Source organism: Oncorhynchus nerka, linkage group LG9a (assembly GCF_034236695.1).
Source record: "Oncorhynchus nerka isolate Pitt River linkage group LG9a, Oner_Uvic_2.0, whole genome shotgun sequence".
Classification (NCBI taxonomy): Eukaryota; Metazoa; Chordata; class Actinopteri; order Salmoniformes; family Salmonidae; genus Oncorhynchus; species Oncorhynchus nerka.
Genome location: NC_088404.1, coordinates 23,096,128 through 23,114,168, shown reverse-complemented (window position 1 = coordinate 23,114,168; position 18,041 = coordinate 23,096,128). Strand labels below are relative to the sequence as shown.

Here is an 18,041-nt window from a genome sequence, read left to right as displayed (position 1 = left end):
ACTTTTGCAAACTTCAGACGTGCAGCAATGTTTTGGACAACAGTGGCTTCTTCCGTGGTGTCCTCCCATGAACACCATTCTTGTTTAGTGTTTTACATATCGTAGCCTCGTCAACAGAGATGTTAGCATGTTCCAGAGATTTCTGTAAGTCTTTAGCTGACACTCTAGGATTCTTATTAACCTCATTGAGCATTCTGCGCTGTGCTCTTGCAGTCATCTTTGCAGGACGGCCACTCCTAGGGAGAGTAGCAACAGTGCTGAACTTTCTCCATTGATAGACAATTTGTCTTACTGTGGACTGATGAACATCAAGGCTTTTAGAGATACTTTTGTAACCCTTTCCAGCTATATGCAAGTCAACAATTGTTCTTCTTAGGTCTTGTGAGATCTTTTGTTCGAAGCATGGTTCACATCAGGCAATGGTTCTTGTGAATAGCAAACTCAAATGTTTTGAGTGTTTTTTATAGGGCAAGGCAGCTCTAACCAACATCTCCAATCTCGTCTCATTGATTGGACTCCAGGTTAGCTGACTCCTGACTCCAATTATCTTTTGGAGAAGTCATTAGCCTAGGGGTTCACATACTTTTTCCAACTTTCTGTCAGGCGTGTGCGTACTTGTGGTGAAGTCAGATGCAGGAGAGCAGAGAATTGTGAATAGAAGTACACTTTATTACGGCAGTAGAGATATACAGATGGACGCAGCTGCCTCCAGCCAACAAGGCAAAGTGTATAGCGCACACAAATGTCACACAACATAAATGTATAGCAATACAAAATAAGCTTCGCGAAAACACACGGAAAAGAACAAACGCTTAGCCTAGTGCGTACAACACATAACACAAAATAATTACACACAAAGACATGAGGTGGAACAGATGAATAAATACATGTAGTGTGATTGGGGAATGCAAACCAGGTGACAATGGAACAAGACAAAACCAATAGATAATTGAAGAATGGAGCTGCGATGGCTAGAAAGCCGGTGACGTTGGATGCTGAACGCTGCCCGAACAAGGAGAGGAGCCGACTTCGGCGGAAGTCGTGACACCTACACTGTTTAAATGCTGTATTCAATACAGACATGAAAAATACAATTTGTGTGTTATTTGTTTAAGTTATTTGTTGTGACTTAGATGAAGATCCGATCAAATTTGATGACCAATTTATGCAGAAATCCAGGTAATTCCAAAGGGTTCACATACTTTTTCTTGCCACTGTATGTCAGAGGTGAGCAGTAAAGTGTTTGGGCACTTCCTACCTGTACACTGGTCAGCCACTGCCTCACCGCGGTAAAACTCTGCTCAGCAGTAATGTCATATATGACTACCACACCGTCAGCCTTGCGGAAGAACTGCTTGGTGATGCTGCGATACCTGAAATCAAATCAAATAGTATTCGTCATATGCTTCTTAAACAACAGGTGTAGACTAAGAGTGAAATTCTTACTAACGGGCCCTTCCCAACAATGCAGACAGAAAGAAAGTAGAGAAATAAAAGTAAATACACAAAGAGTAACGATAACTTAGCTATATGCACGAGGTACAAGGGTATTGTAGTCATTTAGCAGACACTCTTATCCAGAGTGACTTACAGGAGCAATAAGGACACAGACAGATTTTTCACCTAGTCGGCTAAGGGATTCGAACAAGCGACCTTTCGGTTACTGGCCCAATGTTCTTAACCGCTAGGTTATCTGACGCCCCAGTACCAATATCGAGTCGATGTGCAGCGGTACAAGGTAATTTAGGTAGATATGTAAACTACCGTTCAAAAGTTTGGGGTCACTTAGAAATGTACTTGTTTTTGAAAGAAAAGCACATTTTTTGTCCATTAAAATAACATCGAATTGATCAGAAATACAGTGTAGACATTGTTAATGTTGTAAATGACTATTGTAGCTGAAAACGTCTGATTTTTTTCATGGAATATCTACATAGGGGTACAGAGGCCCATTATCAGCAACCATCACTCCTGTGTTCCAATGGCACATTGCGTTAGCTAATCCAAGTTGATCATTTTAAAAGGCTAATTGATCATTAGGCAGGGAGCTCAGCCCAGTGATGTACTGGTCAGTATGCACTACCCTCTGTAATGCCTTGTGGTCAGATGTCAAGCAGTTGCCATTCCAAGCAGTGATGCAGCCAATCAAGATGCTCTCAATGGTGCAGCTGAGGGCCCATGCCAAATCTTTTCAGCCTCCCAAGGGGGAAGAGGCATTGTTGTGCCCTCTTCACGACTGTGTTGGTGTGTGTGGACCATTAGAGATCCTTAATGGACACCAAGGAACATGAAGATTTTAACCCACTCCACTACAGCCCCATCGATTTGAATGCGGGTGTGCTCGGCCCTCCATTTCCTGTAGTCCACGATTAGCTCCTTTGTCTTGCTGAAGTTGAGGGACAGGTTGTTGTCATGGCACCACACTGCCAGGTCTCTGACCTCCTCCCTATAGGCTGTCTCTTCGTCATCGGTGATCAGGCCTACCACCGTTGTGTCGTCTGCAAACTTAATGATGGTGTTGGAGTTGTGCGCGGCCACACAGTTGTGGGTGAACAGGGAGTACAGGAGGGGACTAAGCACGTGTTGAGGGTCTGCATGGCGGATGTGTTGTTGCCTAACCTCACCACCTAGGGTTGGTCTGTCAGGAAGTCCAGAACCCAGTGCACAGGGCAGAGTTCAGAACCAGGGCCCTGAGCTTCATGATGAGCTTGGAGGGTACTATGGTGTTGAAGGCTGAGCTGTATTCAATGGAATGCATTCTTACATTAGGTATTCCACTTGTCCAGATGGGATAGGGCAGTGTGGAGTGTAATTGATATTTCGTCATCAGAGGATTTGTTAGGGTGGTATGCGAATTGGAGTGGGTCCAGGGTGTCAAGATGATGGTGTTGATGTGAGCCATGACCAGCCTTTCACATCATTTCATGGCTACAGATGTGAGTGCCACGGTGCATAAGTCATTTAGACAGGTTACTTTGGCGTTCTGGGGCACAGAGACTATGGTGGTCTGCTTGAAACATGTAGGTATTACAGACTGGGTCAGGGAGAGGTTGAAAGTGTCAGTGAACACACTTGCCAGCTGCTCAGAGCATACTCTGAGTAATCCATCTGGCCCTGCGGCCTAGTGAATGTTAACCTGTTTAAAGGTCTTACTCACATCGGCTACGGAGAGCGTGATCACACAGTCATCTGGAATGGCTGGTGCTCTCATGCATGGATCAGTGTTGCTTGCCTCGAAGTGAACATAGAAGACATTCAGCTAATCTGGTAGGCTTGCGTCACTGGGCTGCTCGTAGCTGGGTTTCCCTTTGTAATCCATAATAGTTTGCCAGCCCTGACACATCTGACGAGCGTCAGCGCTGATGTAGCAAGATTTGATCTTAGTCCTGTATTGACGTTTTGCCTGTTTGATGGTTCGTCAATGTCGTTAATGCACATATTAATGAAGCCGGTGACTGATGTGGTACAACCCTCAATGCAGTTGGATGAATGGCGGAACATATTCCACTCTGTGTTAGCGAAACAGTCCTGTGTCTTAGCATCTGCTTCATTGGACCACTTCTGTATTGAGCACGTCACTGGTACTTCATTTGAGTTTTTGCTTGTAAGCATGAATCAGGAGGATAGAGTTATGGTGAGGGAGAGATTTATATGCGTTTCTGTGTGTGGAGTAAAGATGATCTATAGTTTTTTTTCACCTCTCGTTGCACAGGTGACATGCTGGTAGAAATTATGTTGGACGGATTTCAGTTTACCTGCATTAAAAATCACAGGCCACTAGGAGCGCCGCTTCTGGATGAGCATTTTTCTGTTTGCTTATGGCCCCTATACAGCTCATTGAGTGCAGTCTCGGTTTGTGATTCTAAAAAGACTGCTATGAAAAATATAGATTAAAACTATCTTGGTAAATAGTATGGTCTATATATAGCTTATCATTAGGTATTCTAACTCAGGCGAGCAGAACCTCGAGATGGCACACCAGCTGTTGTTAACAAAGAGACACCTCCCCTTTTGAGATTACCTGATGCTGCTGTTCTGTCCTGCCGATGTATGGAAAAACCCGCTAGATGTACACTGGGTGTACAAAACATTAGGAACACCTTCTCTTTCCATGACTGACCAGGTGAAAGCTACGATCCCTTATTGAGGTCACCGTTTAAATCCACTTCAATTAGTGTAGATGAAGGGTAGGATTTTTAAGCTTTGCGACATGGATTGTGTAGGTGTGCCATTCAGAGGATGAACAGGCAAGACAAAAGATTTAAGTGCCTTTGAACTGGGTATGGTAGTAGGTGCCAGGCACACCGGTTTGAGTGTGTCAAGAATTGCAACGCTACTGGGTTTTTCACCCTTTACAGTTTCCTGTGTGTATCAAGAATGACATCCAGCCAACTGTGGGAAGCATTGTAGTCAACATGGGCAGCATCCATGTGGAACGCTTTCGACACCTTGTAGAGTCCATGCCCCAACGAATTGAGGCTGTTCTGAGGGCAAAAGGGGGTGTTCCTAATGTTTAGTACACTCAATGTATATTATCCATGACCTTGTTCAGCCACAACTCTGAGAAACATAAGATATTACAGTTCTTCAGGTCACGTTGTTAGGATAGTCTTGAACAGAGCTCGTCCAGTTTGTTCTCTATTGAGTGTAGAGGCGGTTTATGTACTCGCCAATGTAGTTTTGTCAGGGTGCCCGCATGCCAGCCTCTCTTTTCTCTGGGATTATGGTCTGGTCCGGGATGAGCAGTATGTCCAGTGCCTACGACTTGTTGAAGTAGAAATCTTCATGCAAATCAAGGTTATTGATCGCTGTTCTGGTGTCCAGAAGCCCTTTTCGATCATAGGAAACGATGGCAGAAACATTATGTACAAAAAAAGTTACGATCAGCGCAAAAAAAACACTAAATAGTAGAATTGTTCAGGAGCCTGTAAAATGACTGCTATCTATTGCAGGACCATTCTGATAGTCCTCTCCTGAAGTGGTGGAGAAGGGAGTAATTGTAAGACCGAGAATTCCCCCATTTTGTATTTGATCCTCATGCACAACATTACATGTCATTTGACCTTTTAAAACTTTTGTCTCATTAAAATACTGACATTTAACCATAGTAGCAGTAGTGCGCCATACAGCCTAACTGCTTGTAGCAAAATAAAAGCTGCTGAGGCAAAAGGTTGAACATGTGTAAATCCACCCAGTAGAGTTCCCACCTCTCCTGTCCTGCTGTATCCCACATCTGCAGCGCCACCTGGCTGTTGTCCACCCGTATCGTCTTCACACTGTAGTCTATGCCTGTTGATGATGCAGGACGGACAAGATAGCATTCATCTGATTTAAGTCACTTAGTCATTTACTATCTTTTGCCTTACAATAATATTTTGTCCCTGTAATTTTGTATCCATATTCATTTTCAAAAGCAAACAAGAAATGATTGGCGCATAATAAGATACAAAAATGATGAAAGGAACCAACAATTGATTTCCGGGCTAAATCTGGATAAAACAAGGAACTTCAAAGGATAACATGTGGAACTTTATATGGAAATGTCTGAAATGTTACTTATCCATTGATGATTCCAAATCGACTACATTTGTCTCCAGTGCTCAAATAGAAACGGAGGAACAACATGGTTTTTGTCAATGCTTGCGTCACAATTGCGTCAACAGGAGTTGATCGGATATTGTATATTGTTCTAAAGGGACCACACAATTCAAAATCCATCTGACTTTCTCAACAACAACAAAAATACATTCTCAGAATCGTATGACTATTTTGAGAATCAAATGCTTCCAAGCAGGGCCTAAATAGAGAGGATATTAAGAAATGTGGAGCTGTTTGTACCAGGCTGCAGAACGACAGGAGAGGAACACGTGTCTTCACAAGCTGTTTCATGTGGCACTGTTTGGTCTGCCCAGCTCTACTGGTTTAAAACTACAACTTACACTGTTTGGTCTGCCCAGCTCTACTGGTTTAAAACTACAACTTACACTGTTTGGTCTGCCCAGCTCTACTGGTTTAAAACTACAACTTACACTGTTTGGTCTGCCCAGCTCTACTGGTTTAAAACTACAACTTACACTGTTTGGTCTGCCCAGCTCTACTGGTTTAAAACTACAACTTACACTGTTTGGTCTGCCCAGCTCTACTGGTTTAAAACTACAACTTACACTGTTTGGTCTGCCCAGCTCTACTGGTTTAAAACTACAACTTACACTGTTTGGTCTGCCCAGCTCTACTGGTTTAAAACTACAACTTACACTGTTTGGTCTGCCCAGCTCTACTGGTTTAAAACTACAACTTACACTGTTTGGTCTGCCCAGCTCTACTGGTTTAAAACTACAACTTACACTGTTTGGTCTGCCCAGCTCTACTGGTTTAAAACTACAACTTACACTGTTTGGTCTGCCCAGCTCTACTGGTTTAAAACTACAACTTACACTGTTTGGTCTGCCCAGCTCTACTGGTTTAAAACTACAACTTACACTGTTTGGTCTGCCCAGCTCTACTGGTTTAAAACTACAACTTACACTGTTTGGTCTGCCCAGCTCTACTGGTTTAAAACTACAACTTACACTGTTTGGTCTGCCCAGCTCTACTGGTTTAAAACTACAACTTACACTGTTTGGTCTGCCCAGCTCTACTGGTTTAAAACTACAACTTACACTGTTTGGTCTGCCCAGCTCTACTGGTTTAAAACTACAACTTACACTGTTTGGTCTGCCCAGCTCTACTGGTTTAAAACTACAACTTACACTGTTTGGTCTGCCCAGCTCTACTGGTTTAAAACTACAACTTACACTGTTTGGTCTGCCCAGCTCTACTGGTTTAAAACTACAACTTACACTGTTTGGTCTGCCCAGCTCTACTGGTTTAAAACTACAACTTACACTGTTTGGTCTGCCCAGCTCTACTGGTTTAAAACTACAACTTACACTGTTTGGTCTGCCCAGCTCTACTGGTTTAAAACTACAACTTACACTGTTTGGTCTGCCCAGCTCTACTGGTTTAAAACTACAACTTACACTGTTTGGTCTGCCCAGCTCTACTGGTTTAAAACTACAACTTACACTGTTTGGTCTGCCCAGCTCTACTGGTTTAAAACTACAACTTACACTGTTTGGTCTGCCCAGCTCTACTGGTTTAAAACTACAACTTACACTGTTTGGTCTGCCCAGCTCTACTGGTTTAAAACTACAACTTACACTGTGTTTGGTCTGCCCAGCTCTACTGGTTTAAAACTACAACTTACACTGTTTGGTCTGCCCAGCTCTACTGGTTTAAAACTACAACTTACACTGTTTGGTCTGCCCAGCTCTACTGGTTTAAAACTACAACTTACACTGTTTGGTCTGCCCAGCTCTACTGGTTTAAAACTACAACTTACACTGTTTGGTCTGCCCAGCTCTACTGGTTTAAAACTACAACTTACACTGTTTGGTCTGCCCAGCTCTACTGGTTTAAAACTACAACTTACACTGTTTGGTCTGCCCAGCTCTACTGGTTTAAAACTACAACTTACACTGTTTGGTCTGCCCAGCTCTACTGGTTTAAAACTACAACTTACACTGTTTGGTCTGCCCAGCTCTACTGGTTTAAAACTACAACTTACACTGTTTGGTCTGCCCAGCTCTACTGGTTTAAAACTACAACTTACACTGTTTGGTCTGCCCAGCTCTACTGGTTTAAAACTACAACTTACACTGTTTGGTCTGCCCAGCTCTACTGGTTTAAAACTACAACTTACACTGTTTGGTCTGCCCAGCTCTACTGGTTTAAAACTACAACTTACACTGTTTGGTCTGCCCAGCTCTACTGGTTTAAAACTACAACTTACACTGTTTGGTCTGCCCAGCTCTACTGGTTTAAAACTACAACTTACACTGTTTGGTCTGCCCAGCTCTACTGGTTTAAAACTACAACTTACACTGTTTGGTCTGCCCAGCTCTACTGGTTTAAAACTACAACTTACACTGTTTGGTCTGCCCAGCTCTACTGGTTTAAAACTACAACTTACACTGTTTGGTCTGCCCAGCTCTACTGGTTTAAAACTACAACTTACACTGTGTTTGGTCTGCCCAGCTCTACTGGTTTAAAACTACAACTTACACTGTGTTTGGTCTGCCCAGCTCTACTGGTTTAAAACTACAACTTACACTGTGTTTGGTCTGCCCAGCTCTACTGGTTTAAAACTACAACTTACACTGTTTGGTCTGCCCAGCTCTACTGGTTTAAAACTACAACTTACACTGTTTGGTCTGCCCAGCTCTACTGGTTTAAAACTACAACTTACACTGTTTGGTCTGCCCAGCTCTACTGGTTTAAAACTACAACTGGTTTTACACTGTTTGGTCTGCCCAGCTCTACTGGTTTAAAACTACAACTTACACTGTTTGGTCTGCCCAGCTCTACTGGTTTAAAACTACAACTTACACTGTTTGGTCTGCCCAGCTCTACTGGTTTAAAACTACAACTTACACTGTTTGGTCTGCCCAGCTCTACTGGTTTAAAACTACAACTTACACTGTTTGGTCTGCCCAGCTCTACTGGTTTAAAACTACAACTTACACTGTTTGGTCTGCCCAGCTCTACTGGTTTAAAACTACAACTTACACTGTTTGGTCTGCCCAGCTCTACTGGTTTAAAACTACAACTTACACTGTGTTTGGTCTGCCCAGCTCTACTGGTTTAAAACTACAACTTACACTGTTTGGTCTGCCCAGCTCTACTGGTTTAAAACTACAACTTACACTGTTTGGTCTGCCCAGCTCTACTGGTTTAAAACTACAACTTGCACTGTTTGGTCTGCCCAGCTCTACTGGTTTAAAACTACAACTTACACTGTTTGGTCTGCCCAGCTCTACTGGTTTAAAACTACAACTTACACTGTTTGGTCTGCCCAGCTCTACTGGTTTAAAACTACAACTTACACTGTTTGGTCTGCCCAGCTCTACTGGTTTAAAACTACAACTTACACTGTTTGGTCTGCCCAGCTCTACTGGTTTAAAACTACAACTTACACTGTTTGGTCTGCCCAGCTCTACTGGTTTAAAACTACAACTTACACTGTTTGGTCTGCCCAGCTCTACTGGTTTAAAACTACAACTTACACTGTTTGGTCTGCCCAGCTCTACTGGTTTAAAACTACAACTTACACTGTTTGGTCTGCCCAGCTCTACTGGTTTAAAACTACAACTTACACTGTTTGGTCTGCCCAGCTCTACTGGTTTAAAACTATAACTTACACTGTTTGGTCTGCCCAGCTCTACTGGTTTAAAACTACAACTTACACTGTTTGGTCTGCCCAGCTCTACTGGTTTAAAACTACAACTTACACTGTTTGGTCTGCCCAGCTCTACTGGTTTAAAACTACAACTTACACTGTTTGGTCTGCCCAGCTCTACTGGTTTAAAACTACAACTTACACTGTGTTTGGTCTGCCCAGCTCTACTGGTTTAAAACTACAACTTACACTGTTTGGTCTGCCCAGCTCTACTGGTTTAAAACTACAACTTACACTGTTTGGTCTGCCCAGCTCTACTGGTTTAAAACTACAACTTACACTGTTTGGTCTGCCCAGCTCTACTGGTTTAAAACTACAACTTACACTGTTTGGTCTGCCCAGCTCTACTGGTTTAAAACTACAACTTACACTGTTTGGTCTGCCCAGCTCTACTGGTTTAAAACTACAACTTACACTGTTTGGTCTGCCCAGCTCTACTGGTTTAAAACTACAACTTACACTGTTTGGTCTGCCCAGCTCTACTGGTTTAAAACTACAACTTACACTGTTTGGTCTGCCCAGCTCTACTGGTTTAAAACTACAACTTACACTGTTTGGTCTGCCCAGCTCTACTGGTTTAAAACTACAACTTACACTGTTTGGTCTGCCCAGCTCTACTGGTTTAAAACTACAACTTACACTGTTTGGTCTGCCCAGCTCTACTGGTTTAAAACTACAACTTACACTGTTTGGTCTGCCCAGCTCTACTGGTTTAAAACTACAACTTACACTGTTTGGTCTGCCCAGCTCTACTGGTTTAAAACTACAACTTACACTGTGTTTGGTCTGCCCAGCTCTACTGGTTTAAAACTACAACTTACACTGTTTGGTCTGCCCAGCTCTACTGGTTTAAAACTACAACTTACACTGTTTGGTCTGCCCAGCTCTACTGGTTTAAAACTACAACTTACACTGTTTGGTCTGCCCAGCTCTACTGGTTTAAAACTACAACTTACACTGTTTGGTCTGCCCAGCTCTACTGGTTTAAAACTACAACTTACACTGTTTGGTCTGCCCAGCTCTACTGGTTTAAAACTACAACTTACACTGTTTGGTCTGCCCAGCTCTACTGGTTTAAAACTACAACTTACACTGTTTGGTCTGCCCAGCTCTACTGGTTTAAAACTACAACTTACACTGTTTGGTCTGCCCAGCTCTACTGGTTTAAAACTACAACTTACACTGTTTGGTCTGCCCAGCTCTACTGGTTTAAAACTACAACTTACACTGTTTGGTCTGCCCAGCTCTACTGGTTTAAAACTACAACTTACACTGTTTGGTCTGCCCAGCTCTACTGGTTTAAAACTACAACTTACACTGTTTGGTCTGCCCAGCTCTACTGGTTTAAAACTACAACTTACACTGTTTGGTCTGCCCAGCTCTACTGGTTTAAAACGATCCCCAATACACTTCCAGTGTGCTTGATTCATGTATACAGAATGGTGCACTGACTTACGATGGGATTGCACAGCACTGTATGAGTGAAAAAACTTCATTGAATTAAACCAATATAAAATGGTATGGTGAGTCATGACATAATTGAGTATGCTCTCAGTCACACACAGAACAAACTCGTTTTGGGTGTGCAACATTAACCTACAGTACAACAGAAAGGTCAATCGGAAGAATCCAAGTCATGGTCAGTGTGAGTCAAGTCAGTCAATATACAGCACCACAATATGGTTTCTCTGCTTAATAGGCTGTGGCCTATAAGTGCAAGATCAACACAACATAATCAGCTTTCCACAGTGTTAAACAATCAGCATCTTAAAGTGCTTAGTGAGTAAAGCCAATGTGAGAGGGAGGGTGAGGTCAACCAGCCACAGGACTGGGCTCGGCTCTGAGTCGTGTTCATTAGGGCACACCGTAGCGAAACATTTTTCAACATGTAATAAAATGATTCTTCTACAACAATTCCAGGTAGTTCTGTTTCAGTTGGTTTTGTTCCATTGGTGCCTAATGAACACAACCCTGCTCTGCTGTAGAAAAGGAAGCCTGGAAAGGCCACTCACCGACGGTGGCAGAGGTGCCTGGGTAAAAGCAGTCATCACAGAACCGCCTGAGGAGAGAGGTCTTCCCCACACTGGAGTTGCCCACCAGGACGATCTTAAACAGGCGGTCTGGGGCCAACGCTGCACCCTCCTCCTGGAAACACAACACAGAGTGAAAGAGGGAGGTGTGTGTTAAGACTTCATATTATAAGTTTCATCCAACTCACTAACTCACTACTCACTATGTACTCAAGTCTACTTTTCCTCAAGTAATTACCAGGATAATTCAGATGGCAAGTATCCAATTCGATATATACTGGGAGAGAGTACACTGCAAACGACGACATGGCAACAAATATTTGAGCATTGAGCAGCATATTTGAACATATTATGAACACTGCATAATTAGCCCCCTAATTCCAAGAAACTCCACAACTATTATCCTATTATATTATTCTGTTATAGTAAAACAAAGTTGCACAAAGTTCTTGAAATACATAGTAATTTTCTAAAATCGACAGTAAATCATGGAAACACTTTCAACAAACACTAATACAAGTAGCTAATCCTGTTTGTGAGGTTCACTGCGGGGTCAACTCACTCAAAGTGAGAAACCCAACACCTGTGACTGTTTTGTTCCTATCTCAGGTCTGGTCTGTTGGAAAAACAGAGCTTTGTGAACACACTGTGCTGTACATCCACCTACACTCCTCCCCCACACCTCTCTTTACGGGGTCAGGAGAACAAACAAAAACCTGGTGACCTACAAACAACCCTGGAGGGAACATAATGTGAAAATGCTGAACAATCTCTTTCACTTCAAATGGAGGATAATTATGCCAAGCCAACTGAATCCTTCTAGTCTATTCAGTAGACAGACCACAATGTCTCTCCACATAATTTCATACAAACACTGATGTTGTGTCTCTATCTGAGCCCTGGTCCTACATGCTTACATTCCCCATAGTCTCCTTTCCGACAGGCTGGCCCCTGGGGGATGTAGGCATCTCTGTCTCTCTGGTGTCAACTGGCTGCTGCTGCTCCATCGTTGGAGGAGAACTGGGAGGATTTATAGAGGTCATCTGTAGCTCTATGTGCTCTTCCTCCTCGGCCTCCTCATGCCACTCCCAGAGCTGAGTCTGGTAGTTATCCTGTAGGAGCTGGGGTAGGTGGTCCTCCTCTATGGAGATGATCCTCTGGAGGGGTCTGTGGAGGGGTCTGGAATCCACCACGTCCTCCAGGCTGTAGCCATTCACTCCACCCGGACCCTTCCTCTTAGATTGGGGGAGCACTACCTCCTCATCCTCACTGGAGAGACAGGGATGAGATGGAAATTGATGGGGAAATTGGCTCAAATGCTTTTTTTGGAGTACAATGGTATGGATGTAGAATGTGAATGGACTTACAGGCATTTGCATATATTAAGAACAATGTGAATACTGTACAGACACGTTCTACACAGAACTTAAACTGCAGCCCTATTGAGCAGCTTTCTGTCCAACGTGAAATCTGTTTCACGTGCTTTATTTGGCTTTTTGCAATGCCACCTACTTAGAAAATATGAATCATTCACTATTAATAACTACAGTCATATTCATACTGAACAAGAGTGTATTGTAGGTGAATTGAACGTTTGTATCAATTAAGGCTTCCATAACAGCACCAGGCACTATCCATTCAATTTGTATTAAAAGCCTTTCTAAGCAAATAGTATACCTAAAGGCCTTTCTGTCAAAGGGATTCAGAGTATTTGATCCAGGTCTCAGGTTGCAAGCAGGATTTTTAACAGTATTCCTCAGTTTCTGCAAAACAACAAAACAAAAACAAATTCATCTGCAATTTGATTGAAAATGTTTTCTAGATTCCATGCTTTTCAAGGAATCATGTTTTTAGGTTAGTATCTATCAAACTTGATAGAGACAGACAGATACTGTAGATATATAGAAGGGGATTTCACAAAAAGAGAATGATTAATAAATACATTGCACATGTGTATACTTACTTGATAAGAGCACATGTCTCGCTCATCTCGTAAGTGCTTGTTCATTTCCCTGAAGATAATATAACAAGGAAGGGGTTCATTGCAACAGAAATACATACTTTCTAAGCAGTTAGAAACTGGATGGTTGGAGCACTGAATGCTGATTGGCTGAAAGCTATGGTATACGAGACTGTATACCACAGGTATGGCAAAACATTTCGTTTTACTGTTCTAATTACATTTGTATGACTAATTTCCCACTGCTAAGGGCTGTTTCCAGGCACTCCGCATTGCGTCGTGGTTAAGAACAGCTCTTAGCTGTGGTATATTGGCCATGTACCACACCCCTCGTGCCTCATGATTTAGTATAAAACAGCTTGAGGAGTTTGCCTGAGGTCAATGCGGTCTGTTGGATTGATGGCCTTGGTTTGTAGTGAATATAACATAACCTTCAGTATTGTACAGTATGATCATTGCTCCTTGATTTGGAGAGTAGTGGCTCTGAACTGATATACAGTAACCCACTGCCTCTCTCCTAGTGTGTGTGTGTGTGTGTGTGTGTGTGTGTGTGTGTGTGTTTGTCTGTTCCATCTCCACTTTTACCTCAGCAGGTCAAGTTGTTTCAGCAGGCTCGCTCGCTCCCTCTGCAATCCCTCTGTGACCCGGTACATCTCCCTGTGTTGGACAACAAATACACATATTCAAGTTATAATATCAGCATTTCATTAGGATCCCCATTAGCTAGCAGCTGCGACTCTTCCTGGGGTCCAAACAGAACATAAAACATTATATAATACAGAACATTAACAGACAAGTACATCACACAGACAGAACTACATCAAAATAAATTTAGGTATAGAGGCTTTTATACATTTATGCCTTCATAATCATGTGATTTATAGACGCTACTGAACGCAAGTAGGGCCTATGACAGATGTTCCCAACTCCGGTCCTTGAGTACCCCAAACAGTACACATTTTTATTGTAGCCCTGGACAAGCACACCTGATTCAACAAATTAGCAGGCCCTCAATGAGTTGATTCAGGTATGGTTGTACGGGGCTTTTGGGGTACTCAAGGAGCGGAGTTGGGAACCACTGGTCTAAGAAGTGGACTCACAAGGAGAAACAAGCACCCAAACAGGATCAAAGACACAGCCAGCCATCCAGATACTTACATCTCCCTCTCCTGGTTCAGGTGTGAGGACTGCTCCTGCAGGAGGACCAGCTGCTCCTGGGCCAGGCTCAGCTCCTGACTGGTGTGCTCCAGCTCCTGGGCCAGATCCTCATTGGTCTGCTTCAGTGCCACGTTCTCCACCTTGGTCACGTGTTGCTCGCTGTGCAGCTCCCGGCACTGATGCTCCCACTGGGTAGAGGACACGGTCACAGAGGAGACAAGCAGAGGTGACAACACACAAAACAACACTACAGCCTAAAGCAGACGCACTACAATAACCTGCACTTTCATTTCATTGATATCTGTGTTGAAGAATGGCAAGGCCAGTTGATCTGGGGTCACCATATCCCAGATGCTACTATGCAGTAACAATCATGGTCTGGGGTCTATGATTGGTAGAGTATGATCAATGTGCGATTGCTATGATACACCAAGCATTGATGAATCAAAGGATGAAACAAATGATATCTTCTAAACACATACTGGTCTGGTCTGACACGCATCCATTGAAGCCAGGGGTTGTGTGAGGACACGCAGATAAGGCTATTGTCTGAATGCAGCCTCAAACACTACTATCACTGTTCTAAATATATAAGTGTCACAACGGATCCAACACAACAACATAAGAGATGTTTTATCTAGCGACACTGATTAGGCTAGCCAGCATAGCGCCTGTATGCCTGCTCTACAGAGACGTGTTGGCACCATAGAAATAGAATATCTACAACGGACATTCCCAATCCAGTCAATGTTCTGCCATTCAATTTCTGGTTGGCAGAGAGGAATGTGGATGGTGCCAGGGAGATCTGAGTGAAGGCTTAGGTGACCTGGGAACAGTACAAGTTAAGGCCTTGTTTCCTTTTATAAAGCAAATTAAGATGCACTGGTAAGACTCCTTTCCATTTGATTAATTCATTTTAAAAGCTTCCGTGGAGTTCTGTTTTTGATAGTGTTATTGTTGCGTATTATCATCATTGCGTATTATCATCATTTAATTTCCATTTGAGAGTAAGCTGCAGACACTCAGGGACAGCTCTTAGAGCTTCAAGTCTACTAATAAGGCTGGTCACAATTAATTCCAGATCAATCAGAGTTGATATTTCACATTGTTCAAAACACTTTCAGGAAAATGTGATTTAATAAATAATAATGATATGTTCTGTACAGTAGAATTCTGTCCTTTACTGTGATGCCAGTGATGATCAATTTCTCATCATTGGTGTCCCGACTCACCCTCCTTTGTTTCTGGAAGATCTGATCCAGCTCCCTTTCCTTACTGGACAGCTGATGCTCCAGATCCTGACTCCTAGACAAGAAGTGCTCAGAGTCCTGCAGTGGAGAGTGAGAGTCAGTGTGCAACAGAGTGAGAGTCAGTGTGAGAGAAAGAGTGTGTGTGAGAGAGAAAGAGAGAGAGAAAGACAAAGAGAGAGAAAGAGAGAGAGAAAGAAAGAGAGAGAGTGAGTGTGTGAGAAAAAGTGTATGAGAAAGAGTGTGAGACAGAGCTTGAGAGAAAGAGTGTGTGAGAGAGATCTCAGTGTGTGTTGTATTCAGTGGGAGATCTCTTTACCTGCAGTAAGATCCGGTCCTTCTCCTTTTTAATTTGCTGTTCCATTTCTTCATATAAGCGATGGATCTCATCGTCATGTGTTGCTGATTTCCTGTTCGGATTTAGAAATATTTTCATCTTGTTAATGCTAATACAGCATATTCCGTTAGTTTGGTGAATCACATGCATAGGCATAGAATCACATACATAGGCATAGAATCACATGCAATAGGCATAGAATCACATACATAGGCATAGAATCACATGCAATAGGCATAGAATCACATGCATAGGCATAGAATCACATGCATAGGCATAGAATCACATGCATAGGCATAGAATCACATGCATAGGCAGCGTATAAATTCCGTACTTGAGATCTTACATGAGCTTCCAGTCTGCCATTTCAATCATACAGTAGGTATTTGTGACCTATTGTGATGCATTCCAAACAGGCACAGCAACAAATAGATGTTCAAGGGAGTACCATGAAAAAATAACACTTATTATCAGTCTAGCATTACATGCAGTTCACATCTGAAGATAATAGGGATAACTGTAATTACTGAAACATACCAGGCCTGACTACTCTGGTCAGCTTTAATTAAACATCCCTGCGTGTCTACAGCTCAGAATACAGCAAGAAAGACATTGACAATACATTTTGAAACAGCTGCAAAGTGTGAGCCACACTTTCTCTCTCTTATGAAACATTTGCATTCATTTCTGTCAGAAACAGCCCACCGAACTGGATGCTTTTCAACTATGTGAAACTGTGTGATAATGCACCACTGTGGTACAAAAGCTGTGCTCTGTTGAAAAGAGATTGTGGAGTAGTATTCCTTGTGTAAAATTGCCATACATATTGCCCGAATTGAAGAAAGTTGGCGTTTAGGGAGAACATTCACAAACACTTAACATGGCTTTGGAACTGGAAGGTTGAGTAAATGTGTCTCTTGAAGTAAATGTTTGTTGCACCCACACTGTAAAACTTTAACACTTCTACCCTCCCAAGGCAGGACTAACACTCAATGTGTGGAATTTAGCTGGCTTAACTAAGGACTACAAATCTGGAAGAAAAAGTTATGCTTTTAGTAATAGAATGAAAAAAACTCAGGGAAAAACAGATACATACCTGGGGATGACCATTCTGTAGATGCCCTCATGCCATAAAAGTCTAACTGGCACACATAGCAAGTACATGCAGTAGGCTACTTCGCCCTTCATTACTCAGGCAATGAGGTTTTCTGTAAAGGAACATTTAGAGCTAGCTTGGTCCCAGGTCTGTTGATGCTGCCTTGCCAATGACTATAGGAGTTGGCAAGACAGCCCAAACAGATCTGGGACCAGACAACAGTGGGCTGCTAATTGCCTAAATCCTACATGTGCACCAATATCTGATGAATGAAGTAGTAGGCTTCTAACCTTTTAAGGGCACTCTCCATCTCCATCCTCTCCTGGTTGGCCCCTGTGATCTGTAAAATTACTCTGGCCAGGAACTCCTCAAAGTTGGACAGGAGGTGCGGCTCGTCCCTCCTCAGCTGGGCCCAAAGACTACGCACCTCACCAGGGCTGATGGGAAGCGGGTCAGAACAAAGATTAGCCTGAATGACAAGACCTGGAATACAGTCTGTATACTGCAGTTCGATTTCTGTAGAAGAACTGTACTGAGGTTCTTCATGGAGGAAAGAAATTGAATTATACTTGAAGTAGAATTGTATGGAGACACGGACATAGAAATAGAGCCATGAATAGATTTTCTTGTAAGACAAGGTCAATGTGAACAATTAGAACAATGTAGGCAGGCAGGCTGTGGACAGGCAGTGGGTGGCTGTGGACAGGCAGGCAGTGGGTGGCTGTGGGCTGCCTGCAACCATGCTTACATATTTGTTTAAAATGTACATTTGGGCAAGATGATCTTGGCCTTGAAAATCCCCTTTCCGGTTAGAAGAAAACAACTATTTTGACGGTTTGAAGCCATCTTTGTCTGTGCCCAGGTATTCACGTCAGTGTTCAGATAACGACTGCTATTGAACATTGTATTGTAAAAGGCAGGTGAATGTGTGGAAAG

The 18,041-nt window shown here is 42.8% G+C and overlaps 1 protein-coding gene across 4 annotated transcripts in view; it reads right to left on the bottom strand.

The window, feature by feature from the left end:
- The window catches only part of LOC115134070 (EF-hand calcium-binding domain-containing protein 4B-like), a 40,317-nt gene that overhangs the window by 5,626 nt on the left and 16,650 nt on the right, over nucleotides 1–18,041 (bottom strand). For 2 of the 4 annotated variants that reach the window (XM_029667656.2, XM_029667655.2), the window contains exons 5-15: nucleotides 17,396–17,542; nucleotides 15,992–16,082; nucleotides 15,658–15,753; nucleotides 14,426–14,613; nucleotides 13,853–13,924; nucleotides 13,271–13,319; nucleotides 12,985–13,070; nucleotides 12,225–12,576; nucleotides 11,290–11,422; nucleotides 5,208–5,289; nucleotides 1,259–1,373 (exon numbers count right to left, since the gene is read on the bottom strand). In XM_029667656.2, the coding sequence (XP_029523516.1) occupies nucleotides 1,259–1,373; nucleotides 5,208–5,289; nucleotides 11,290–11,422; nucleotides 12,225–12,576; nucleotides 12,985–13,070; nucleotides 13,271–13,319; nucleotides 13,853–13,924; nucleotides 14,426–14,613; nucleotides 15,658–15,753; nucleotides 15,992–16,082; nucleotides 17,396–17,542 (1,411 nt within the window). Of the gene's footprint in view, nucleotides 1–1,258; nucleotides 1,374–4,670; nucleotides 4,830–5,207; nucleotides 5,290–11,289; nucleotides 11,423–12,224; nucleotides 12,577–12,984; nucleotides 13,071–13,270; nucleotides 13,320–13,852; nucleotides 13,925–14,425; nucleotides 14,614–15,657; nucleotides 15,754–15,991; nucleotides 16,083–17,395; nucleotides 17,543–18,041 lie in introns of those variants that run through there. The other 2 variants (XR_010464693.1, XR_003864292.2) reach the window with 2 other exon arrangements.